The sequence below is a fragment of the Balaenoptera physalus genome (assembly GCF_965194825.1).
Source record: "Balaenoptera physalus genome assembly, chromosome: 14".
NCBI lineage: Eukaryota > Metazoa > Chordata > Mammalia > Artiodactyla > Balaenopteridae > Balaenoptera > Balaenoptera physalus.
This window is the reverse complement of record NC_138893.1, coordinates 52,608,102-52,634,653: the sequence shown is the minus strand read 5'-3', so window position 1 is coordinate 52,634,653 and position 26,552 is coordinate 52,608,102. Positions and strand designations below refer to the sequence as shown.

General features: G+C 45.8%; 2 protein-coding genes and 1 long non-coding RNA gene across 16 annotated transcripts in view; 1 reads left to right on the top strand and 2 right to left on the bottom strand.

Annotated features, from left to right (window-relative positions):
• HPS1 (HPS1 biogenesis of lysosomal organelles complex 3 subunit 1) overlaps positions 1–12,425 on the bottom strand; it is a 23,445-nt gene extending 11,020 nt beyond the window's left edge. For 4 of the 9 annotated variants that reach the window (XR_014253469.1, XR_014253470.1, XM_082425151.1 and 1 more), the window contains exons 1-10: positions 12,338–12,425; positions 10,763–10,869; positions 8,935–9,051; positions 5,399–5,536; positions 5,036–5,178; positions 4,547–4,655; positions 2,089–2,249; positions 1,479–1,581; positions 741–836; positions 490–559 (exon numbers count right to left, since the gene is read on the bottom strand). Coding sequence is in view for 7 of the 9 variants with exons in the window: in XM_082425151.1 (XP_082281277.1) it covers positions 490–559; positions 741–836; positions 1,479–1,581; positions 2,089–2,249; positions 4,547–4,655; positions 5,036–5,178; positions 5,399–5,536; positions 8,935–9,051 (937 nt within the window). In the remaining 2 variants the exon portion in view is untranslated. Of the gene's footprint in view, positions 1–489; positions 560–740; positions 837–1,478; positions 1,582–2,088; positions 2,250–4,546; positions 4,656–5,035; positions 5,179–5,398; positions 5,537–8,934; positions 9,052–10,762; positions 10,870–12,116 lie in introns of all 9 variants that reach the window. The other 5 variants (XM_082425153.1, XM_082425154.1, XM_082425156.1 and 2 more) reach the window with 5 other exon arrangements.
• Positions 12,415–23,910, top strand: LOC309643050. 2 transcript variants are annotated; one of them, XR_014253508.1, is made up of 2 exons: positions 12,415–12,686; positions 13,048–23,910. It is a non-coding gene; the product is annotated as an uncharacterized lncRNA (long non-coding RNA). The 2 variants fall into 2 exon arrangements; XR_014253509.1 differs by having other exon boundaries at positions 12,415–12,778.
• HPSE2 (heparanase 2 (inactive)) overlaps positions 21,178–26,552 on the bottom strand; it is a gene marked incomplete at its 5' end in the record, with an annotated part of 626,538 nt that continues 621,163 nt past the window's right edge. For all 5 annotated transcript variants that reach the window (XM_082425203.1, XM_082425208.1, XM_082425207.1 and 2 more), the window contains one exon: positions 21,178–26,552. In XM_082425203.1, coding sequence (XP_082281329.1) covers positions 26,387–26,552 — 166 coding nt within the window. In that variant the 3' untranslated portion in view covers positions 21,178–26,386.

Below are 26,552 nucleotides of genomic sequence, written 5' to 3'. Positions count from 1 at the left end.
TCAGGGGTCCCAGGCTCCTTTTTTGTTTTATTAATAATATTTCCCACATTTTTCGTTTCTTTTTATTGTTTACCCACATACTTTGGAAAAACAGGTAAGCTATAAACCATATAGACTGAATATTTATATTTTAAATCACTGTACTAGAAATAAAATGATTATTACTTATTTGATTACTTATTAATTACAAAAAAGAAAGAGAAGGCAGAGAGCACATATATGAGAGATGAGTTTTTAAATGAAATCAACTTGTCATAAAAAATTTTAGGGATCATTTGAGTGGCCTTAACAGTCCCTGAATTCCGGCTGGAGCCCGGAGGGTACACAGAGGGTTTGCTGCAGACAGTGTCCTGGGCTCTAGGAATTTGGGTGGCTGTGCCTGGGCCCTTACAGGGCGTCGGGATCCACTGAACCCTAAGATAGATTCTCCCGGGGCTGCCTCCTCCTCCCCGTCCCTGTCCCGTGCCCCTCCTCCTCTCCAGGTCTCACCTGAACTCTGCTCCCCGGGGGAAGGAGCTGGTGTGAAATACTCCTCAGGGAGGGAGAGGCTGTCTGTCTCCTGGGAGGGAGAAGGGGGAGCTGGGCTGAGGGCTCAGAGAGGCTCTCCCAGGGTGCTCGACCCTGGTCCCTGCTCTCTGGGGAGAGGCTGACCCGCCCCTCCCCTCCCTCCTCCCCTCCCCCCCCACCCCTCCCCTCCCCGCCCACCTCTCTCCCTCCCCTCCCCGGAACACAGCACATACAGTCCCTGCAGAACTCCTGGTCGGGTCTGTAGTACAAGAGCTCCAGGCCTGCTGCACGGGGATGCTTTGGCTGCGGAGGGGCCTCCGTGGGGAAGGCTGCAACAGGCCCGGGGATGCTAGTTAGAGCTGCCTGCCTGGCTCCTCTGCCTCCTGCACTTCACAGCGCAGCCCTCGGTGGTGGGGCGGGGGGGCCACCAGCCCCTGCGCACACTCCACTGTGCAGCCCTGGGTGTGCGCCCTCACTTTCCAGGGATGTTCCAATTTTAGAAGTTCCAGAAAGTCCAACACATTGGCAACCAAACCACTGCCAGCACTTACTGTTACTGAGAGTGTTTGCTACACCCCAGGCACTGCTGGGCTCTAGGTAAACTGTTTCCTTTATTCCTCATGACAACCCTGAGAGGCAGATGCCACCGTCGTCCCATTGCACAGATAAGGGAATCGAGGTTCAGATGGGGTAAGTACTTGCACAGTAAACAGCTAAGCGGTAAAGTTGGGACTATGTTGGGACTATTTTTGGGACTCCAAAAATCTGCACTTTTAACCCACTAAACTACATGCATTCTAGAATTCCCGTTACATCTGAAAGCAGCTGGAAAAAAATCATGCCCAACCACACGCCCAGGACTGTGACTTGGAAACCACAGTCTCCCCAGCAGCCTGCCCAGCACTCTCCAGACTGGTTTTCCGAGTCGCCTTCCTGAAGGCCTCCTGCTGCCCAGAGAGCTGCCCCGAGACCTGGGTGTCGCTGTCCTCCGCCGTGCTCTTGCTGGGGTAGAGGTCCTGCACCAGAAGGATGAGGGCGAGGAGGTCGGCTGGGCGCAGGGAGCCGGCGCTGTGGCTGCGGAGAGAACAGGCAGCAGGTCAGCATGTGCCCGCTGCCCCCAGCCCACAGGTGGCAGTGGACAGGGGCAAGTCAGTTAAGGGAGTCTGGAGCATGATCCCTGCCCGCAAGGAGCTTACAGATGTGCCAGCTGACGTCATCCTTTCTGGAGAAAGACAAGGTATGTACAAAATTAGTTAACTCATCCATTTTGAAAATAAAACTTGGTTGTGTTGAAAAATAAAAATTACCAGTGGAAAACCACCAGGGACGAGTAACAGCATATCAGGAAACCCTAAATGAAGATTCTGAGACAGTGTTCCAGGAAGAAATAATTCAGAGAAGGAAGTGAGCTGAGAGGGGGAGAAGAACTGAAGAATCTAAGAAGGCTTCCTGGAAGAGATGGGTCTGGAAGGTTTCCCTGGCCCAGGAGGGGGTGCTTTTCAGGTAGGGGGAATAAGAAAGGGTGAAGGTGAGGGGACCCAGGGCCTCCGGGCCACCCCATGCTGGGGCCCTTGGGCTCACCTGGAGTAGAAAGCCAGCAGCTTGGAGTGCACGAGCAGGAAGGCGTGTAGGGCCTCCTCGCCGGCCCGCCCAGGGCTGGAGTTGACGGCCTGGACGACGTGCCGCTCCAGCACCTCGATGCACAGCTCACACAGCTGAGGGTGGATCAGCCGCTCCACAGCCTGGGCATGTGGGCAGGGAGAGGAAGTGACATCACCCCCACCCCTCCCGCTCCAGCCCCAGGCTGGCACTACATTCACTCAGGCCACAGTGAGCACACACCACGTGCCAGATGCTTGGGAACAGGGAGGCTCGGACCAGCACAGAGCCTGCCCTTCTGGGGCTTAGTGTGGTCACTAGACTCTAGTGGATGAGACAGACAATATGCAAAGAAAGAGATAAAATAAGTGCTAACAATTGCTGTGTAGGAAATATACAGTATTGGACTAGAGAAGAAAAGCAGAGACCTAAGTGGGTAGGGTGTTCAAAGAAAATGTCCCTGAGGAGGTGACCTTTAAACTGATATCTAGAGAACAAGAAACCCCGTCAGAGAAGGAGGGAGGGGGCGAATGCCGCAAGCCCAGGAAAGAGCAGGCGCAAAGGCCTTGAGGTGGAGACAGAGTTTGGAGCAGTGCTGCCTAATTGATTACGAAGGCAACCCCTACACGTAATTTAAAATTTTCTAGTAACTACATTAAAAAGTAAAAGAAATAAGTGAAATTAATTTTAATAATTGATTTTACCTAATACATCTAAAATATTATCATTTCAATATAAGGTGTAAAAGCATTATTAATGGGATAATTAATCCTATTTGACATTTTTTTTTTTTTTGGTACCACCCTTTTTTTTTTTTTTTTTTTTTTGCATTTGACATTCCTTTTTTGTCCTAAGTCATCAATATCCAGTGTATATTTTACAGGTATAGCATAACTCAATTTGGACTAACTACACTTCAAATATTCAACAGAGACATGTAGCTAATGACTACCACACTGGACAGAGTTAAACATAGAGTGCCCCTGAAGTGGGAAGAAGTCCTGGGTGGCCAGTGCATGGTGAGTAAGGACAAGAGAGGCATGAGATGAGGCTGGGGTGAGACAGGCAGTGGTGGATCACACAGGGCCTGATAGGCTTGGTAAGGACTGTGGATTTTATCTTAACTGCATTAGGTCACCTCCTACAAAAAGCCTTTTGCTGATGCCTCAGAAGGAGTTGACCATGCCAGCCTTTGTGCCATCATGGATTTTGAGAAACCCAACCTGGCAGCACCCAGTATACTTTACTGTTTTTAGTACATATGAATGGCTGATTTCCCCTCAAGGGCAGAGACTTTATTCATCTCTGTACTCCCAGGGCCTGGCACACCTCTTAGCGTATGGGAGGTACTGTATGTTTACTGGAAGAGTGAATGAGTGGGGTGTGAAAATGAATTCCTTCAGATCTATTTTCCAGTTCACTAATTCTCTTTCTAGTTATGTCTCATCTATTATTTAACCCATCTCTTAAGGTTTTTATTTTAACAATTATGTTTTCACTTCTAAAACATCTATATGGGGTTTTTCCCTAGCTTTTATGTCTTCAAACATTTCCTGGTTATTTTATGTTCTGTACCTAAAAATTCTAGTATATCAAGCTCCTTGGGATCTACATCTGCTGGTGATTGATTTCCCTGACTCCTACTCATGGTGGCTTATTCTCTTGTGAAACCAACTGTTAACTGTGAGCTCGTATTTGTTTGCTCTTAATCTGTCCTCAAAATCAATGGCTTTCAACATGTAGTTCCCAGACCAGCATTACCTGGGAGCTAGTTAGAAATGCACACTGTAGAGCCTCCCACCCTTGACCCCCACAGTGAATGAGAAAAGTGAGGCCCAGAAACCTACATCTAACAAGTCCTCCAGACGATTCTGATGCACATAGAGTGTGAGAATCACCAATTTAGAGAGAATCTGTGTTTGTCTATACAAGGAGCAAGGGGGTGCTACTGACGACCACCTTACTCCTCAGGTCTGGGCTTAAGGAGGAGTTGCAGGCTCAGCTCTCCTGTCGCTGTTGGCCTAAGGCTTAGTTTTCTGGTTGTAGTGTTGTACCATCATCTGTACTCAGGCAATCTTGCCTTTAGTCCTGCTTATTTTTTACTACTTTCCACTCTAGTTTCAGCTCAGTATAATTTGGGAGGTGATCAGAGTTGAGGGGGCTATCTTCAGAGATTTCCATAATTTACTGAGAGCCCAAAAACGGCATTAGAAAGTCCGTTTTATCCAAAATCTAGCTGTGTTAACATAGGGAGGCCCATCAGAGTGCCCAGCCCACCGTGTGGCCAGAAAGAGCAACCCTCTGAAATGCATGGGCTTGAGGGGCTGCCTGTGCCCTCACTCATGGAGGGGAGGGTGGCGTCAAAACATGGCCTTAAAGCTGCCCGGCCCCTCTGACCTGACGCCCCTGTGGCCCGAGGACTCCCGCGCCCAGCAGTCACCTCCACAGCAAAACACTGCTCCTGCTCCCGCAGGCGGCCGTAGGTCCACAGCAGGCTCTGGAAGTGCTCCCACACCTGCACACGCTGCTCCAGGTCTGGGGGCCGCAGCCTGGGGGCAGAGCAGGGGAGACCCATAAAAAAGCCGGCTGTCCCCAGCTTCAACCAAAGGAGCAGCCTGACATCACCGTCAGAGCCAGGCAAGCTCACGTGACATGACCAAACCCCTGCGGGAGCCCACACAGCACAGAGGGGGCGTGTCAGGCTCTGCCCTCTCTGTGGAGCCAAGTGGGATGGGCACGGAACCAAGAGGTGGGCGCCTGAGCAAATCGCCTCACTTCTCAACCTCTCTCACACACACACAAACGACAACAGCCAGCTAGAGAGACCCAGGAAGAGGCCAGGGGCAGAGCGTGACAGGCAGCTTCACTGAGGCTGGGCGCACACCGCCTGGCCTTGAGAGGGGCTCAGCACAGCACCCAGGGGACTCACTCCTTTCGGATGAGCTGGCTGTCCATGGTGACCAGCCCGAAGTGCACCTCGAAAAGGTACTTGAGCACGCACAGCTTCTGCCGCAGGTCCCCCTCGCCCTCTGTGTGGTCTCCATTGATGGCGATGAACAGGCATTCTCCGAACTGCAGGCACGGTGGTCAGTGGATGTCAGCCAGCCCCACGGGACCCCCTCACCTCCCCTGATCGCTGGGGACAGCGAGGGGGGCTCAGATCCCAGGGGACTTTGTTAAGATGCAGCTTCTGCCTTCTAAAAGAGCCTGAGGTTCAAGATGAGGAAGAGGTGTGTGGACTGCCCAAGGAGCCGAGGGAAGAGGAACACGGGCCCCAGGGCCGCACACTCACCAGGTGAAGGACGTACAGGTAGTTGTCATTTTCTGTCGAGAAGCAGGTGTATGTGTCTGAGAGCTTCTCCAGCATCGTCATAGAGGAGATAATGACTGGGGCCAGAAGGGTGCTGAGCTGGTCTTCCAGGGCGGGAAGCTGCAAGAGGGGATAGAGAATAATACTGCTTAGTGTGCCAGACCCTGGGACAAAGGGATGGACAAGACCCAGGCCTTGCCATCAAGGGCTCCATAGTTTTAGACCCACCTGGGAGGCCATCACTGTCCTGACACGGAGACACTTGGGGAGTAGTTAGGAAAGCTGGGAAGGGTCAGGCAGCTAATTGTGCTGCTCAGGCTCTGATTCTAGAAGGAAATGTTAAGGAATTAGGCCACATTTCCACAGAGGAATGCTTGGGGCATTTAATAGAGAGCTGGCCAACTCTAAGAAAGTTCAGTATGTGTACAGTCCATGCTCTTTGCTGCAGTTAAGTTTCCTTTGGGGAATGTATCCTAAGGACAATAATCAGAGATGAGGCAGAGATACATGCGCAAAAATGTTCCCTACAGCGTAATTTATAGTAGAAGCAACTGGAAAGAATGTAAATGTCCAGTACCAGGAAGAGTTAAATAAACAACAGTACATCTGAATGATGGGCGAATATATAGCACTTAAAATATTAGAGTGTTTCAGTGACATGGAAAATTCCTATGATACAATGTAATGTTTAACAAAATGGTTGTGAATGCTCTGTATTTTCAAATGATAAAAAAAACAAAGTATTGAAAAACCATTGAGAAATTCAACGCTATTAAAGTTATTGCTTCTGAAGAGAAGGATCAGGAATGATCTCTCCCCCCAGTTTTTACATCTTTCTGTACTTTCCCTATTTCAGTAACAAGCATGCCTTTACTTTTATAATCTCTTCACTCATCCATTCTCTCTGACCTCCAAATAAGAAACAGAACAAACAGACAAAACCAAAAAGAAACTGGACAAATTTGCTGAAGGTCTGGGAATAAAAATGGGATAAAGTCAGGGGAATGGTAATAACTCAAGTTCTCAACACTGGAATGTAAAGATAGGAAGAGACAGCTGACCTTCCCCACGCTGATCTCAGGAGCCTTGGCTGAAACAGGGAGAAAGCGGAGTCCTAATTTTAACTTGTACACAAGGAGCTGAGTAAGACCTTGCCTTGAGAAGAACAGGCAAGCAGCCAGGGGTACTGTGCGGCACTTAAAATACGAGGGGGGTCTCGCATCACGAGGGGTGTCGTTTCCTCCCACAGACTCAACGTTCAGGAGCCCAGCGCCGTGTCCACTGCTGCGGAGGCTGTCAGTCACCTGCGACAGATCCCCGCTCAGGCAGCTCCTCTCCTGACCACCCCCAGGCCACACCACCCCAGCCTGCCCATCCCACACCCGTGAAATAAACCCATGGTGTTTATTTGCCATCTGGCTCATCTTCTTTAGACTCTGAATCCCACATGTGTAGGGTCATGTTGCTATGTTCACTGTAAATAGTCCATTCTCGATTACTATTCGTTGAATGAATATCCCTTCACATAGGCAAACGTTGGTTGAATTATTCATGTACGACAATTTTCTTGAATCATCACGAACCAATTATATTAATGGAAATGTCACTTAAAAACCTAGATGGTATATAGCAACTCACTTTAAAAGTAGTAGCTTTTTCTGTAGGGATATAGGTGTAGCAAGAATTCTTTTGGTTGGGGGTAATTATAATCTTTGTGTAGCTAGAATGTAAACAGAATTCTCCTATATTACTTGGTGCGATTATAAAGTGGTACAGTATCTTTGAACGGCTTTTGAATCGATGATTCTACTTTTAGGAATTTATCCTAAGGAAATAATGAGATGTGGGATAAAATTCAAGCACAAATGTTCCCTACAGCAATAGCTATAGCAAACTGAAAGCAATATAGATGTCCAGTACTGGGGAAATGGTTAAATAAATGATGCTACATTTATTCATATACTGAATATAATGTTTCCATTAAGATTTATGCTTTTGAGAATATTTAACAAAATGGAATACTGCTTTTCCTATAATGGCAAGTGGAAAAAAAAAAAACAGGAATAAAACGTAAGTGTGGTATGATCCCAACTATTTATAAACGATAAAGACCCAAAGAAAACATATTGAAGAGCTAATAGCTCAGGGTAGTAGTATTATGGGTCATTTAAAAATGATTTCTCTGTTATTTCCCAAATTTTCTACAATTAGTTCACATTATCTATAGGATCAGGAAAAAAAAGTGTTGGATACTTGAAAAATAAAACTTTGAAGACTTTTTTTCTTTACCTTAGTCATTTAGGAACTGTAAAGTCAGGAGTTTGTTCCTTTATGAGGTTTTTAATAAAGAGGAAGAGAAACACTATCAAATAGTTTGCCTCTTAAATTGACCAAGTTGATACAGTGGTTTAAGAACTAAAATACTTTAAAATTCTTAATTTAAAAAATTATACATATTGACTGCTAAAAAATAAAAGAGCCTAACAGATAGACCTGTTCTTAGCTTAAATAAAACCGCTTAAATGTCTATGCTCTCTGATATATTGTATCATTCCTAAAGAGTACCAGTGATGTCGAGGTGAACTGACTTGCTGATGTGGAGTTGGTCCAGGCTCACTGGAGCAGGAAGGGCACTGAGAGGCAACCAGTCTGTGCGGCTGCAGAAATGCAAGGACTGTCTACTGCATCCCTGATAAAAAAGTTTTTAATCCAAAATTAATCTGGAAAAAATTTCAAAATAAATTACTCCTTTAGAATGTAGAACAGAAATTATCTAAGTGAAAATGACAACTGTCTCTGAGTTGTGATATTAAAGCGTTAAAATGGATATCCATATGCAAAAAAATAAACTTTATACTTTACACCACATACCAAAATTCAAAATGGATCATTAGACAGAATATAAAACCTAAAACTATAAAACTTCCAGAAGAATATTTGGGGAAAACTCTTTGTGATCTTGGGTTGGGCAAAGATTTCTTAGATATGACACCAAAAGTGTGATCCATAAAAGCAAAAAATGGATAACATGGAGTTACCAAAATTAAAAACTTCTGCTTTTTGAAAGATACTGTGAAGTAGATGCGAAGACAAGACACAGACTGAAAGAAAATATTTGCACAACATAGATCTACAAAAGGACATATCCATAATATCTAGGAAACTCTCTAAACTCAGTAGGAATAATAAGAAACAATCAACCCAATGAAAACTAGGCAAAAGATCTGAACAGACATTTCATTAAAGAAGACAAAAAGATGGCAAATAAGCACATGAGAAGATGCTCAAAATCATTAGTCATGAAGGAAATGAAAATTTCTTCATAGGGTGGGTGTGGGTCACTGCCCTGGAGAGCATCAAGGGCTGACCTCTAAGGATGCGCAGCTGTGAGGGGCGTCGGACCACACACAATGCCTTGTTCATCCCTCTGGCTGGGCCAGGACGGGTGGACAGGCTCTCCTGCCTCCTGGTAGTTCTGTGCTGTTCCCTCCCATCCGTCCCTCCTATCCTGCACTCACCCCTTCTCCCTCATTCTCCGACTGCCCAAACTTCAGCCGCAGACTCTCTTGAAACTCCTCGTCCGTCCAGTAGAAGAGGACGTCCGCGCCCTCTGTGGCCACCAAGACGCACTTCATCTGCCAGGGAGAAGCAAGGTCAAGGTCACCTCCCAGTCCCACATCCATAGGCTCGGCCTGAGTAATGAACAGGATCATAATCCCGCAAACACCTACTGGCCTTTAGTGTGTGTGCCAGGCACCACGAAGGCCTTCCTGGTGTTACCCTGCGGCACCCTCACAGCAACTGGACAAAGCAGGAATCTTCAGTTACTCCTATTTTTAAGTGACAGAAGTGGGATCCAAACCCAGGCCTGTCTAATGCCAAGGCTGGGGCTCTTTCCTGTGTTATCCGGCCTCTCTAACACAGCATCAGACCCACCACCAGCCTACTGGGACCAAAGGCAAGGAAGGACCCAGCTCTTGATCTGAACACGGGGTCAACTGTACAAGGCGGGCAGGCAGTCAGGGCCTGGTCTGGAATGGAGGGCGGCTGGTGCACCTCCCTCCAGGAAGTCCAGAAAAAATGTGCTTCTCCTCAAGTCGCAAATAGCTCCAGAGGACGAGCTTCAAAGCCCACAGGCAGCGGGTTCAGTATTACAGGAGTTTCATTCACAAGTTCCTCCTGCTCTGGTGGACACAGAGGCTATGTGACCTTGGCCACGGCTCATTCTCACTCCTGCTTAGCTGCTGCTTCCTCAGCCACCTCCACCAGTACCTCCTGCCCTTCCGGACCTCCTTCCCCAGCACCCACACATGCACCCTCTGTGCCACACATTACAATGCTTGACTATATACAATGTGCTTTCATATTCACCAACTGGTAGATTCTTAATCCAGAGCTTCCCATGCTGGGCCTTGGCCCTGTGAGGTGCAGCAAGACACTGATCTTCTCAGCGCTCAGGGAAGCCTGACCACGCCTGGTGAAGCCAGAGCTGTCAGGCCAGCTGCTTGCTCCAGTCAGGGGCTTCCAAGCTTCTCCTATACCTCAGCATGTCACACAGATATGAGCACGTTGCCCACATGCTAGGACGCGATAATGATGAGGAAGCTCTGTTCTAACTCTTCCATGGTGGATGCCCAGTTTCCTCAACAGGATCATGGCATCTCGAGGTCTCAGACTCAGTAACATTCTTCAGGATCCCCTACGTGACCAGCTTAGTGGTACTTACCGAATTCCTCCCAAATCTCTAGTTGGTTTATCAACTTTAACTCAGAGAACCTAGCTTGATGGTGTTTCCAGCACCGTGAAAAACAAAGAATGTATCCTATTCCCATGGAATTGCTAAACACTAGGCAGAGACTGGGAGAGCAACAGAGTGTGAAGGAAAGGTTGCTGGACGAGGGCAGGTGGGCTTGACGGGAAGGGAGTGCATGGGCTGGAGAACAGTGGGCTGTAGAATGGAGGCTGTGAACAGCAGGGAGCCCCCATAGGCTGGTGAGGGTGTGGATCATGGATGGGTGGGGTCAAGGTTACGGAGGCTATTGTCTTGGTGTGGGGTAATGTGGGTCCACTCCTTGGTGGAGGCCAGGGGAGGAAGGGGCTGATTCAAGAGGTGTAGCTTAGAGACTTGGTAGGCCATGATGACCTCCTGGATGCAAGGAAGGAAGGACAGAACAGGCAAAGGTGACACCAGGATGCAGAGCTGGGCTAGGGGATGGAGACGAGATGACTCTGCACAGCCCGCGAGAGCTCAGTCTACTGCCTACCTCACCCTGTCCACCTCCCAGAGCCCGAGTAGCCCCAGGGTGGGTGCTGCTGCCTGCCTCCATCTCAGGCAGGATCATCTACCTTGGCAAGGAGCACAGAGGAGCTTCCAGACAGCCAAAGATTCAGAAAGGGCTGCGGTAGACAGACTCGGTGACCAGTTCATGGAGAGCAGCATAGCATCCCAGGTCCTGCTTAAAACAGGGAGGTCATGAGGGCAAGCAGAGGCTCTCGTTCCAGCTGCTGCCTGTTCCCAGGAGTGGACAAGCTGGAGGAGGACGGAGTGGTCAAAGGTCTCTCTCTGGCTCTAAGGCCTTCTGCTCAGAACATACTCCCCTCGGCCAGGAGGTGTCCAAGTGCCCCACATTCTGCCCACCCCTGCCCTCCCACAATGGAGAACACGAACCCGGCAAGCACAGTCCTTTGGCCACAGCAGGTGTCCACAAACATTAATTCTCACCTGCTGTTTCCTTCTGAGCACTCTCACTTCCCCATGGGTCACTCTGAGCCATGGTGTGGTCAGCAAACCCACCCTGAGCAGCCCTGGGAAGCCTGCTATGAGTGACCATTGGGAAACAGCATAGCACATCCCAGGGAGACAGAAAAGCAGTCCTGGGGAAGGGAGGAGGTATCCTAGGGTAATGCAATGAATGGCAGTAAAGCAATACAACAGGCAGGGGAGACCCGGTTCCAGTTTTGTCTTTGCCAAGACACTTAAACCTCTCTGAGCCTCACCCTCTGGCTCCACCTCCCTCCAGGGTTCTAGTGCAGACACACCCCTAGCAAACTTTCTTACACAGAGGTGGGGGCTCGTTATTCTTATTTCCCAGCTTCCCCTCCTCAAATAACAGGTGAACTAAACTGGTTTCAGAATCACTCATATTTTGATGATAAAAAGCAGGAACAATATAAAGCTTTAGCTTAATTAGGAAACCAAACATTGTAAACAAACAAGAGACAAGAAAGGGCTGTTAGGGGCTCAGCATCTTGCGCAACATGAGACTCACTACATCACCGGCATGATTGACCTTAACGCCATATTCCCAGAAAAATGGAAATGCTCTTTAGTGGACGTTAGGTTCTACTTTTATTCCACAAGGTTGGTGGAAAGAGAACCTCACCGGTGTTATTTTCTGATTTCCCTGTTCTCTCTATCCTGCTCTGAGGGAACGCAGGACTCACTGGAGCCCCAGATGGCGCCGGGGCAACCTGGGGAAACGCCCCCACGCCCATATTCGCCATCCTCCCAGCAAACTGCCCCTATGGCCGGCGCCCCTGCCTGCCAGCAGCCCACTCCCTCAGAGCCTCGTCCTTGCCCCTGATGGGCTGCAGGACGCAGGAGTGAGGACCTGCAGGGCGCGCCCGCCAAATGGCAGCCTTCCAGTTTGCCCTGCACTTTACAGTTTATGCAGCAGTTTCACCCCCAAGTCCCCCGAACCTCACAGATACCCTGGGAAGAGGGTCCGGCTGTGACTACTGCCCCACTTCGTAGCTGCAGTAACTTTGGCTCCGAGAGGTTAGGCGACGGGCCTACGGCGCCACGCCGGGTGGCTGAGGCTGGAGGTGGAAACGCCCCCACTTCCGGGACGGCAGCGCGGGGTCCCGGAGGAAGCCCCACCGACTACCGAGGTCCTCGGACAGTGCGGGACGCCCACGTACCGCGTAGTAGCCAGACACCGGCCAGCCTGCCAGGAGCCTGCGGGCGCGCTTCCGGGTGTGGCCACGTGACCGCCCACGTGACCGCCCGGGGAGGGACTGGAAGCCCGCCCCGCCCCGCCCCTGCCTGGCTTACGCCTCTGCCTGTCGTTCGGTTTGCTTCCGCTCGGCGGCCGGGCTCAGCGAGCCGTGGCTCCTGCGCCTTGACTCCTGCCGGGCGGTGGCCACATTCCTCCCGTCTACAAGGGGGGCACCGAGGCCCACAGTGTGGGGGACTTCGCAGGCAGCCGTCAGAGGCACCTGCTGCGTCCGGCCCTGCAACCTGCCTTAGCTCAAGCCACTCCCCACCGAGGTACTAGGAAAGTCTCCATTTACAGAAGAGGAAACTGACGCCCAGAGAGAAGAAATAACTTGCTGAGGGGCCCAGTTAGGATCAGAACGCAGGTCTCCCGGCGCCCCGCTGGGCTCTTCCCCACCCTCTGGCTTTTCTTGCTGAGCTGCGGTTCTGGGTGGGAGCTGCCCTTCTGTGACCGGTTTCCCTGAGTTCCTTGGGAGGGGACGCAACCTGCAGAAGGACGCAGTTACCCCCAGAGTACCAACGCTGGACTTTCTTTATAAGGGTTCTCAATCCATTTTGGGGATGGGGGTGCACATCAGGGTCTTTGTTTTGAACCTGTGTTTGCTAGTCTCTTAAATTGTATGCGTTTTTGTAGTGGCTGAAGGTGGGGGGAGCTGATGAAGATAATGGAAGGGATGAAATTCCCACCGAAGCCACCCCTTAGTGCCCTGGTGCCACCTGCAAGCTTTGAGCACAGCCCAGCAGGGGATGAATTTCGAGGACTGGCTGGGGTACAGCAGTTTGAGCGCCACCTGGGGCAAGGCAGGGGCCAAGAATTAATGCCTCCACCACCTGCAGACAAAGCGAGGATCACTCTCCATCCCCCCCTTCACCGCCCACCCCTCCCAGCCCACCTTAAGCCCCAGACCTTCCAGCTCCCCATCTACAGCACACAGCCCCTCTGCAGGCATCTCTGCAGCCCACAGTTGAGATCATTCTGGCTGCGCACTCTTTACCCTGCTCTTTTCACTCACCATGTTTCTCTGTGTCGAACATTTCCTGAGCATGAATTTCAGTGGTTGAATAAATTCCATCAAATGGATATGCTGCTGTTTACGTACTCACTTCTGTTACTAGTAGTTTTCATTCCTGCCAGCAACATCAACGTCCTAGTTTCCCCACATCTTCACCAACACTTGTTATTGTCTATTATAATTTAGCCATCCTAGTGGGTGTGAAGTGATAGCTCATTATGATTTTGATTTGATACTGAGACTAATGATGTTCAACATCTTTTCATGTGATTTTTGACCATTTTCTTGGGGAAATGTTTATGCAGATTCTTTGCCTGTTTTAAAATTAATTGTCTTTATTATCGAGTCGTGTTTGTTATATATTATGCATACAAGTCCCTTTTTAGATATAAGATTTGCAAAAATGTCCTCCCGTTATGTGGTTTGTCTTTTCACTTTCTTAATGGTATCACTTGTAGCACAAAAGTTTTCAATTTTGATGTAATTCAGTTTATCTATTTGTAATTATGTCCAGGCTTTGATGTCAACATAAATTTTTATTTCACTTAGGTAAACACCTAGGAGTAGGGTGGCTGGGCTGTATGGTAAGTGTATGTTTAAGTTTATATTATACTGCTGAACTGTTTTCTAAAGTGCATGAACGATTTTACATTCCCTCTAGCAATACTAAGAGTTTTAGCTGCTCTGTAGCCTCCTTAGCACTGGATATTGTCCTTTTCTAACTTTAGCCATTCAAGTAGGTATATAGTGGCATCTCATTGTGGTTTTAATTTCCATTTTCCTGGAAAATGGAAAATGGACTAATGATGTTGAACTTTTCATGTGCTTATATGCCATCTGTATCTCTTCTCTGGTAAAGCATTCAAATCATTTGCCCGTTTTTAAATTGCATCGTTTTTCTTCTTCTGATTTATATGGTTTCTTTATGTATTTAGATACAAATTCTTTATCAGATATCTGTTTTGCTTTATTATTATTTTATTATTTTTGCCAATCTGTGGCTTTGTCTTTTCATTCTCTTTATGCTGACTGTTGAAGAACAGAAATCTTTGTGCTTCTTTGTGTACTGTCTATTGATAAAAAGCCTTCACCTAAGCCAGGGTCACAAAGATTTTATCTTGTGTTTTCTTCCAGAAGTTTTATAGTTTTTAAGATTTGCGTTTAGGTTGGTGATCCACTTTGAGTTGATTTTTGTAGGTGGTGTGAGAGAAGGGTTCAGATTTTTTTTTTTTTTTTTTTTTTGCATATAGATGTGTGGTTTTTCTAACACCATTTGCTGAAAAAGTATCTCTTCATCACTGAATTACTTTGACACATTTGTCTCAAATCAATTGACCATATATGTGTGGATATATTTCTGGACTCTATTCTGTTCAATAAATTTAGAGGGATCCAGGTCACACCAAGGATTTTACTGATTTTCTCAAAGAAACAGCTGTTGGTTTCAACAGTTTTCATTGGTTGCCTGGTTTTTATTTCACCAATTTCTGCACTGATATTTACTCTTTCTTTTCTTCTGTTTACTTTGGTTTTAATTTGCTCTTTTTTTTTATAGTTCCTTGAGGTAGAAACTGACCCATTGATTTGAGACTTCTTGTCTTTTCTAACAAAGGAGTTTACTGCTGTAAATTTCCCCCAAGGTACTCCTTCTCAGCACCCACAACTTTTGATGTGTTGTCTTTTCATTTTTAATTAGTTCAAAATGCTTTCTAACTTTTGATTGTTTTGACCCATGAGTTATTTAGAAGTGTGTTATTAATTTCCAGACATTCAGAGGATTTCCATGTATCTTTCTGTTATTGGTTTCTATTTCAATTCCATTTGGTCAGAGAATATGCTTTGTGTGATTTGAATACTTTTACATTTATTGATGGTCTAGGATATGTTCTGTCTTGGCGAATGTTCCATATGTACTTGAAAAGAATATGGATTCTTCTTTTGTTGGGTTGAGGGATCTATAAATGTCAATTAAGTTAAGTTGGTTGATGGCAGTATTCAAGTTTTCTATATCCTTAATGGTTTTCTGTGACGTTATTATATCAAATATTGAGGAAGTGGTATTGAACTCTCTAATCATAATTGTGGATTTGTCTGTTTCTCCTTGTAGTTATGTCATCTTTTGCTTCATATTATTTTGAAGCTCATATTATTTTGATGCATAAACATTTATTATTGTTATGTTCTCTCAGTGTATTAACCCCATACCGTTATGAAATTATCTTTTAATCTTTGGCAATATTTACTGCACTAAATCTACTTTGTCTGAGAATAGTATAGCTACTACAGCTTTCTTCTGATTAGTGTTAACATGGCACGTGAAGGAGTTCAGGACACGCCACCCCAAAACATGCCACTTTGGTATATTGATTATTTTGAGCTAAAGGCACTTGAAAAAACAGCAGGTGCATGCAAGAAGGGTGCTCTGACCTTCCCTTTTCCTCCTGAAAGCAGGCGTGAAACTCCCACGTGAAAGATACCCTCCTTATACCAGGAGAAAAGAAACATTCTTATTACCAGAGATGAGGAGTCCAGGCAGAGAGAAATCTGCACAAATAGACTTCGTTAAAATAATTCTTATCTTTCTTTAGTCTCCCCAAACAGTTTACGTTTCCACAATTGCCGCAATTTGTTGAACCTGGTATATACGCACTTAGGCCCTGCCACTTCTCTGGGTCTTCATTTTTCTCGTGGGAGCTCCCATGCACATGTGAAAAATTACTAAATAAAACTTGTATGCTTTTCTCCTATTAATCTGTTTTATGTCAGTCCTAGCCAGAAATCCTAAGAGGGTTGAGGAGAAATTTTACCTCCCCTACATATGTAATTTTCCATTCTTTTATATTTAACCTACTTCTGTCTTCATATTTATAGTGCAGTTTTTGGTAGGCAGCATGTAGTTGGATCTAATTTTTTATGCGGACTGACAATCTCTGCCAGACTAAATTGTCAGATTGTATGTTAAGACAACTTACATATAATGTGATTATGGTTTGGTTTAAGTTTATCAGTCTGTTATCTTGCTATTTGTTTTCTATTTGTCCTGTCTTTTCTTTGTTCCTTCTTTCATCTTTGTAATGCCTTTTCAAGAAATGTATTGAGTATTTTTATGATTCTGTTTTCTATCCTTTGTTGGCTTCAGGACTAGGACTGGGTGAGAATGAGATATTTACCTTGAATGCAAAATTTAAAGGGATGTCAAAAAACTTAGTAATTAAGATAAATACTATATGAATTAATGTTTTTAAAATCAAAATTCCTGTAAAAATCCATGATAAATAAAATATCAAAATTTTAAACATAAACATGATCATTATTTCTGATTTTTCCTTTTGCCTCAGGTTTCAGTATAGCTCAACATGACACTATTACTGATGGTGAGTCACATATTCCTGCTTCTTTGTGAGTCTATTAATTTTTATATTTTATACTGGACATTGTAAGTGATGCATTGAAAAGACTCTGGATTCTGTTGTCTTCCACTGAAGTGCTGGGTTTTGTTCTAGGTGGCAGTTGAATTAATGGTAGTTCATTTTGATTGTGGAGGCTTGATTTTTGGCTTTGTTAGAGTGGATGTATTTCGTTTTCTTCCTTAATCCTAAGAGGGTGTGATCCTTAGTGTTAAGGTGTGGCCTTTTTGGGGTTTCAGTGGGAAGTCTGAAGTGTTTACCAAGCTCCTCTAACTTGGTAGGGCCTGAACTCAAACTCTCTCCCACTAGGCAGCAGTTTATATCTCTGCTGCTCTCTCAGCCTTCCGGCTCTTTCTTTCTACCAGGGTTTTTGGAGTCTCACGCTGTGCATACATAGTTCAGAGGTCAGCCAAATATTTGAGGGCACTTGGTACCGGCTTTGTTGGCTTCTCCCATTATTTCTCCTTTTTCTACCCCCTTTCATTTTCAGCTGCTCTGTCATTCCTGAAAACTAGTCTCTTACTCCACAGTCCAATACACAGCTGCTTTCTGCTTGACCTCAATCCCCTTTTTGTTGTGAACTCGGGGAATTCCTTCAGGGGAAAAGCCAGATAAACGTGGTTCTTACCCTGTTTGATTCCTGTCATTCAAGGGTCATGTCTCCTGTAGTTTCTGCCTGCTTTTAGCTGTTCAGCTGTTTGCTATTGCCTTCAAAGAGCTGTGTGTGTGTGTGTGTGTGTGTGTGTGTGTGTGTGTGTGTGTGTCTGGTTTTTTTGTTTTTTTGTATCTTGTCAGCAGTTTAGAATTGCTGTTGGCAAAAGGGTCAGTCTGGTAAAATAATGTTAATTACCAGAAGTTGGGAGTTCTTGCACATTTTGATATGTAGTGTTTTTCATTGAATTTGAAATATTTTCTACTTTTTATTGTGATTTCTGTTTTTTTTTTGATCCATGGATTATTTACAGGTCTGTTTCTTAATTTCCAAGCATAGGTAGATATTCCAGTTGTCTTTTTAAAAATATTTCCACCTGTATTTCACTGTTGTCAGAGAAATACTTTATATGTTATCATTCTTTGAAGTTTTTTGAAACTTTTTTTATGTCACAGCATATAGTCAAGTTTTGTAAGCATTTCCACGTGCCCTTGAAAAAAATGCTCTGTATTCATTTGTTGGCTCTGCTGGTCTATATATATATTACTTAGGTGAAATTTGTTTATTGTATTTTCTGAGAGAAGTATGTTAAAAATCTCCTATTATAATTGTGAATTTGCCTATTTCTCCTTTTATTTCTGTGAGGTTTTGCTTTACATATAGGGTACTTCATAAGGTGCATGCAAATTTAGAATTTTTACTGTTAAATTTCCTTCTTTATGAAATATCCCTTTCTATTATTAACACTGCTTTTTGTTTTACAAAAGCATTTGCTGTTTCATATCAGTGTAGCTAATTACCTTTCGTTGCATGACATAGCTTTTCCTTAATCCTTTTTACCTTCTTATATTTTAGATGTTTTTTTGAAACAGCATTTAGTTGGACTTTGTTTCTTTTTATTTCATCTGAAAATCTTTTTCTTTTAATTGGAGCATTTGTTCTATTGACAATAACACTACAAATAAATGTGTGTTTAAATTCATCATCTTACTATTTGCTTTCTATTAGTCCCACCTGTTCTTTGTTGTCTTTCTCTTCTTTCTTGCTTTCTTTTAGATCAACTATTTTTTATTATGATTCCACCCATCCCCCACCATTCAGTTAGAAGTAATGCACTCTTTTAATATCCTTTTAGTGGTTGCCCTAGAGGTTAAAACATGCAACCTTGACTTATCAAAGTTTAATATAAATTGGTACTTTTACCTCTTCCTCAGAAATGGAAGGACGTTAGAATACTTTCCATTTACCTGCTTTCAATATGTATGCTATTGCTGTAATGCATTTTAAATTCTCTCTATATATTAAATCTCATGAGACATTATTATTATTGTTTTATATTTATTTAGACTTTCCTACATGTTTACCCTTTATGTTGCTCTTTGTTCTTTCCTGCATCTCCCTTAGCATTTCTGTGATTATTCATTCTTTTGCTCCCCCCATCTTTCTTTTCATTGTCCCTCCAATTTCCCATCTCCTACTGCCTGCCTCCACCTGTAATTAGTTGAATTCCAGGACATTAGGTACACACATGATAAAATTCTACTATGCTATATCAGATGCTTTTGTAGTAATCCCATGTATGTGTCTTAAGGTTTGATTTACCTAATTTCTCAAAAGTGAGGTCAATCTGTTTCTTTCAAAAACTAATAACAAGGTGAGTGTACCTTGGGGCATGCTTCATCTACATTAAATTTGCACTAAATCACTGCTTGGAAGAACTTGGATGGAAGGAGTCACGTCATTAACTCAAAGAAAAATCATGACATTATCTCTAGAAAAAAAGAAACCACCATCAAAATGTGTTGTTTGTGTTGAATTTCACATGCATGCATCCTGAAAAGCACATTGCATTCATGTAGAAAGAGCGCCAAAAACTTTAAGGCTAACTTTGAAACCTCTCAAAAAGATATATCTGAGTTGATTATATCTATATCTATATCTATCTATCTATCTATCTATCTATCTATATATATATATAAAACATACATGTTATATATGAGGAAGAAATAGGAAGACCATAGCAATAGCACCTGGAACAGGGACCATCTAACATAGATGGACAATGGGTAGTTTTAGGTGACCCTAGAGTTCACTTAATCCAAAGTCCTCATTTTACAGATGGGGACGCTTAAGTCCAGAGAGGCTGAGTGACTTGTCTGACATCTCACCGTTAGTTGGTGGAGGGCTGGGACTGGAATCAAGGTCTCTTGGTCAGAGCAGTCTCCTTCAATTACCTGCTCTCCTCAGATGGATTCAATCAGTGGGATAGTGTTTTGTGATCTGCAGGTATGGGAACTCACCCATTTGGTCAATAGCTGAGGCCTCTATGATTCTCCAGTGAACCATTAACCCACTTTGCTATTTGAGGCTTTAAATGATATTTTTGATGTGTCTAGTAGAGGGCACAGTGTCTAGTGCTAGGTACAGCCTAACTGGATAGCAGTGGAACAACACAGAAATTATTTTCTGCTAAAAATCAGCCAAGTACTAGGAGAGGTGGGACTTAAGGAATGGGAGAGATGGAGAAGAAAGCTCCTGTAGGTCATTATGAAGTATGCTAAAAAAAAAATATCCTTTGAATTTAGATATCACCACACATAGTGTGTAACACTCACTTGATGGCAAATCAACTGGAGGGACCCAATAGCGTTGGCTCATTCTCTGGTCTCCTAGCTGTCCATCGAAGTTTTGTGCTCCTTTTTCATGAATGTCTTAGTCCATTCAGGCTGCTATAACAAAAATACCATAGACTGGGTGGCTTATAAACAACAGAAGTTTATTCCTCACAGTTCTGGAGGCTGGGAAGTCCAAGGTCAAGGCTCCGGCAGATTCAGTGTCTGATGAGAACATGCTTTCTGGATCATAGGATATGTCCTTTTGGAAAAGTCCTCACATGGTGGAAGGGGCAGAGGAGCCCTCTGGGGTCTCTTTTATAATCCCATTCATGAGGGCTCCACCTTCATAACCTAATCACTTCCCAGAGGCCCTACCTCCAACTACTATCATGTTGGGGATTAGGTTTCAGCATGTGAATTTTGGGGGGACACAGACATTCAATCTATAGGAAGGAAATATAATTGTTGTTGGGAAGTGGCTGCCCATCCAGGGACTTCATTTCCTAGATCCCCAGCATTTGATGGGACCATGTGACTGACTTAGGGCCTAAGGAATTGAAGGGAAGGAATTTATGCCAGGTTAGGCCCCTAAAATACTCCCATATGATCTGCATACTTGCTTTCCTTGTCTGGCAACTGCATGTTGATGCCATAGCAACCTTGGAGGCCAAGTGCTGAAGATGGCAGAGAGCCTACATCAGTCTGGATCCCAAAGGACTACATAGAAGAGAAGCACTGCCTACCTTATCTATTATCACCAACTGAACTTTGCATGATCTGTTAGCAAGAAATAAACTTGGATTGTGTTTAGCCATTGAGATACTAGTGTTTACCTGGTATTGCAGCTGACGGTTACTTTAACATAGTGACATCTAATTTGAATAATAAAATTGAATTTCCACTTGGAGTACTTGAAGCAACACTTGTGGGGAAGAGAGTAGAGGGAGAGCATAGCACACCGTGAAATCAAAGATCCCTAGCGTATATTAGTTCATCAGGCAATCAGTCTTCAGGTCGAGGTGTCGTGTGGACAATAGCGGCCTCCCTCTCCCCACAGAACACCCTGAGAACAGAAAGTTAGAGTATCCACATTTTATTACTTACAGAACATTACCTCAAAATATGAACTACCTCAGGGACCCAAACTCTCTGCCATCACCAGGCTCATATAAACCTTAATATAATCCGTTCCCTGGAAGAAAATATTAACACCTGTTAAAATCCCCTGCACAGAGAACATTTCCCTGGGAGGTGTTCCTGCACTCATTTTGCCAATTTCCAGATGAATAAAACTAAGGTTTCTTTTTGCTTCTTCCCAAAATATAATTTATTATGTAACATTTACAACTTGAAAAAGAATCCGAGACTATTTTCATGAATAATAATTAGAAGAGTAATGTGCCTGACGTGGGCTACAAAGAAGGGCCCCCCTTTCCGCTGCTGGGCGCACAGGAAAATGGGGTTTACTCTCGAGCCAGTCAGGTGGAGCTTGGTCGGCTCCCCCAGATGCTCCCAGGGCCCCTGGGGTTGCTCTGCTGTTTAGAAGGAAATGGATGTGGAAGCAGTTTGCTGTATTGTGGCTTTCTTGCTTTACAGTGATACTTGCAAATACTACCCCTAGGGCAGTAGTTAATGGATTTGTTACTTAGTCTGGGAAGGTGAAGAGAAACTTCCAAAGCTCTGGGTGGTGGGGGAGGAGGAGCAGTGCTCAGAGGCAGTGCCTGTGTGGGTGCTGATCTCTGGGACTTTGAAATACCAAGAGTCATCACCTATGGTGGGTGGTAGCGGTAGGAGTGGCCCTTTAAATTGTTCTCCAGACAAACGTAGGAGAGGAGCAGACCCGGAGGGCCCCTGGTAGGCGAAGGTGAGCCTGGATTCAAAATTCTACAGCTAAGGCTGGTCACAGCCCGACTCACTGCTCGTCAGAGCTACTGGTCAGTTCCTCCAAACCCTGAGATCACCTCTCCTGGGCGAAGGCACCACTAGGGTTCTGTGTAGACACACCCAGGACCTCACGAAAGCTAGCTGTGGGCAGCAGAGGTGACAGGAAGTTGGCCACAGCCAGTCCAGCAAGAGTGAGCCCAGTGCAATGAGAGCAGAATTTGGACTCTGACAGATCTGGGTTCAAGTTCTAGTTACGCCACTCTGGTTCTTCCAAACACCCCAACGAGTCACCACCACCAGGACAGGGCATAGGAAGGCAGTTACAGAAACTGTTGGTGGAACTCAGAGGCAGTGATTCTAATGCTCTTGGGCTTTATAATAACTCTTTCTCTTTGAGTCCTCCTTACTATCTTATTTGCAATTCTGGTACATCTTAGGAAAAAGATTGTGAACTATTCTACAATCAAAACTTAATTCCCTTTCAGTACAGCGGATTTCCCTGGGCTCTGGGTTGGGGAATAGAGTGGCTGGCAGAGGTGGGGCTGTGGAACTGGAGAGAAGGTGTGGAAAAGAGCAATGGGCAGTGTTCAGGCTGGGGCAGTGGTGTTGAGGTTGGGGAGAGGGGGAAGTGTTTATGCCCCCCTTCCCTTGCCTTCTCCAAGCCATATCTTTATTACTTTTGTTTGCTCTATTGATATTTCAAAATTTTAAAGTCGGTCTTTGTCCCAGTGTTTCTATTGTCCGAGTGACCCACCTGGTTTGCCTTGGCTTTTGCAGAGATGAAACACTTCCTGTTTTGTTTTCAGAAGTAAAGCTCTCACTGCATTTCCACAGTGAATCCTGCAGCTGCATCCATCCCAAACGCAGGGGCCTTGAGTGCAGGCAGCAGGGCCCACCTGCAGATGCTGGGCCTGGCCTGGACCACATGGCTGCCCAGCAGTTCAGTCCTGCTGGGTCCTCCCCACCTTTGAGGGTCCCTGGTGCCGAGAGTGGTGGGGGAGGCCTCTCAGGCAGAATCTGCCCACAACCTCTGCCCCGTTGGAGGGTACAGGGCTGGGACTCATCTGCCCAGGGACTGCCCAACAGCTGGGGAGGGGCAGGGACTACGGAGGGCAAGTGGGCCTTTGTGGTTCTGGGAGTCCCCAGCCTTAGGCTCAACGTAGCCCAGGTCTGGTGTTTTCAAGCTTGTCTCCAGCTGGGGATAATGCTAATATCCCACACTTGCAGCTTTTTCAGGGCACTGGAAGATTGAGACTTTCTCTTCAAATAACAATGAGCATTTGTTCTGAGCCTTTGCGATCAGAAAGGAGAAAGAAAATCATTCCTAGAGGCAGGGAGACCAGAAAACCATCTCAACAAAAGGCACAAACTTCTCATTATACATTAGTATGCTTTCAAAGAAGCATTTGTGCAAGCACATTCTTTGGTTTAAAATAAAGTGGCTCTTAAGTCTTAAGACTATCTTGGCCATGTCTTGTTTTGGGAGGAAAAATCTGTTGGGGGGGAAGCTGGCTGATGAGCTCTTTTGTCCTGGGGCCCAGCCTGGCAAACTGCTCCCCTGACGTGCAGCGTGATGCTGAGTTTGGCCACAAGCTGTCTTTTGGGGGGAGTGTGGTAGGACAGTCCCTTATAAGGGGGGATCCCTACTGACTTAGTCATTACCCCTCACCCCTAAATGAGAAAGCCAGGACAGATGCCCTGTACTAAAATCCTTACAGAATGTGATGTTATAGTGAGTTTCTCGGTATCCTTTGAACAATGCAAATACTTCTTCCATGAGGCAGTTGCAGAGTTAGAATTGTAGGACTCCAAAGATAAATTTCATTGATTCCCTCCTCCCTTTTTATTAATTAAAAAAGAAAAAAAAAAAAACCCAAACCCAAACCCAAAACTTAAACCTCTTAGGAGCAGTATTTAAGATATAAAGACGAAAGAAGCAGGGACTGCCTATATTCTGCAAGTCTAGAGGCTTAGTGAAGAGTCAACACTTATTTAGAGAAAGTGTGTTTGAGTGGAGCTCCGGAGGTCCTGGCTGTACTGAATTAGCAGAACCTATGAAGAGGTAAAGAGAGGTGAGTCTGTGAACTGGGCAGCCACTGAGCTGGGCGGTTAAATGAACAGGCTCTGGACTATTCTGATCTCAGCAACCCATTCCCCTGGATGACCCTGAGCAAGTTACAGACCCTCTCCAGGCCTCACAGGAAAAATGGAGCTAAGAATAGTAACTCCCTGAGGGGCGGCTATGTACGTAAAGCAAACTAGCCCAGGGCCAGCCTGCGGGGACCTCTGGTTACCCCCGTTATTATGAGGGGCCTGCAGCCGTACCAGTATATAGAAGAGACTTTGCTATCTGCACAAAGTTTTTAAAATCGGGGGAAACAACCTCTTAGTCTCTTGTTTCTGTTTTCCCTTCTCTTCTTCACTTTCCTCTGCTGCTTCTTCCCTGCCTTTCTACCCCCAGTCTTGGCACTTCCCTCTCTCCCAGATCTGAAGCGTCAGTGGGAGAGGCCTGCTTCCGGAGACGAGGCCCGCTCTGGGCAGCCTTGCGGGGATGTGCCAGGGTCTGCTGCTCTCTCTGCAGCTGCTTCCAGGCTGAGCCACCACTGAGGGAGGCCAGCCCGGTCCTCGGTCTCCCCCTTTCCCACTCCACACCTCCTGGTGCTGTTCCTCCTCTACCTAATAAGAAGCTTAGGTCAAAACTGACTCCACTCTCTTCCTGTCGTGTGAAATGAGCCTGTTGGTTTCCCTCTCCCAGATTCCCAGTTCTGCACGCTGAGTCCCTCCCTGCTCCCGTCTAATCTTCCTTATCACTCACTCTGCAGACCTGGCCCTGCCCCTTAACTCCTCCTTAGGCAGTCTCCCTGGCCTCTGGCCTCAGCCACCTTGCCCCTCTCCTCCATTTCTAACCTTTCACATCAGCAGAAGTTGTATCTCTCTCTACTGGAACCCTGTGACATTGTTTAATATCTCCTCCTTAAAAAGAAGCATCCTTTGTGCCATTTATCCTGCAAAAGAAAATCATATCCACAGAAAAGAAAGTCACTTCAGTTGCAGCTTGTTTGCAAAGAGCCACACAAACCCCTTGAATCATAGAGGGTCCTCATCGTGAACTTTAAACCACTCCACTCCCCCCTGCCCAACTCGGGGGCCTCCCACCTCCCATTCCACAGTTTCCCCATCAGACCTCAGTCTCCAGGTCCCCCTTCCCCAACGTGGCGAGCTGAAAGCTTAGTTCTATGCTCAGATAAGCTGGTCTGGGAGAGCACGGACCTGGTCATCTTTCATGAGCACATTAGCTTTCTGCCTAGTACAAGCCATTGAGAGCACTCAGATACTTGGGAAGAAGCAGAAAGGTTAGATTCAGTTGGGTCTTACAGTTGTGATGACCTTTGATTTATACCTTTTTTTAAAATGGTTTTGGTCAACCAAACCATTAAGGGCTTACCCTATCAAGCCCTTAATATTCTCTCAAAATTGAGGTAGGTCTAATTATTTGCTTTGTTCAGTCGAGGGACACGTGTGTGTGTGTGTGTGTGTGTGTGTGTGTGTCCGTGTTTGGTGGTTGGGTGTGCTTTCTCTGTACTAAAGCTCCCTCCCTCGCAGCCACATGACAGATGATGACTGCTTCCTGTGCTGCCTAATACATTGCTGTCCACTCAGTGAACACTGTCACCTGACTTCCATTCCAACCCTGGGGGAAGCTGGATTCACAGAGGAATAGAACCTTCTTACAAAATCTGGAGTATGACTGCAATTTTACTTTTGAAGCACCCGCTTCCCAGAGGAATAGCTAGTGATTGATGCCACTGTCAGAAACCCAGATGCACACACTCATACATCAGCCAGGAAATTACATTAACAGCTTGCCCAGCAGGCCGGCACTGACTCACCCACTTGCTCCCCTCTGGGAGGAGAGGTGATATGAAACCCAGGGCAACAGCAGGGAACAGACAAAGGAAAGGAGTTAGGGGGGATTGGGCTCTCAAATGTCCACCGGGTTTTTTTCCTTCCTCATCGTCTGCCGAGGGCAGCAGCCACAGGCTAAGGTCTGTAGTTATTTTGCTATGTGACCAGGATTGTGGGGAGCTATTTCATTTGTCCTGGAAGTGCACTGTCAGCTTGTTCTCGTGGGGCATGTACAAGGGTGCATACAGCTCTACACACATACCTTCATGCTTATGAGGTCTACATTTTCCTTTGGGGTAGAAGTGACCTACCTAGGCTAAGCTCATGCTAGGGTATTTGTCTCTTTGGAGAGCAAGTTAGTGTTGATTCCAGCAGGATGGGGCGGCAGAGACTGGTTTGTTGCTCAGAAGATGCCTGAAAAATAGTGATACCATTAGGGCAGAAGAGTGGAAAGCAGTCCAGCAGGCCTGCTGGTGACTTGTGAGTGTGAGGGGGTTTATCGGTAGCGGCAGGCCAAAGCGTTGACATTCTTGACCACATAAAAGCCCATGGTGACTGGAGGGATGACCAATGTCCGGCCGACCCGCAGAGGGCGGGGCTTCAGTTCTGGGAGGGTCCCATCGTCCACCATCACTAAGGGCTGGCCGTTCAGCTGCACTGAC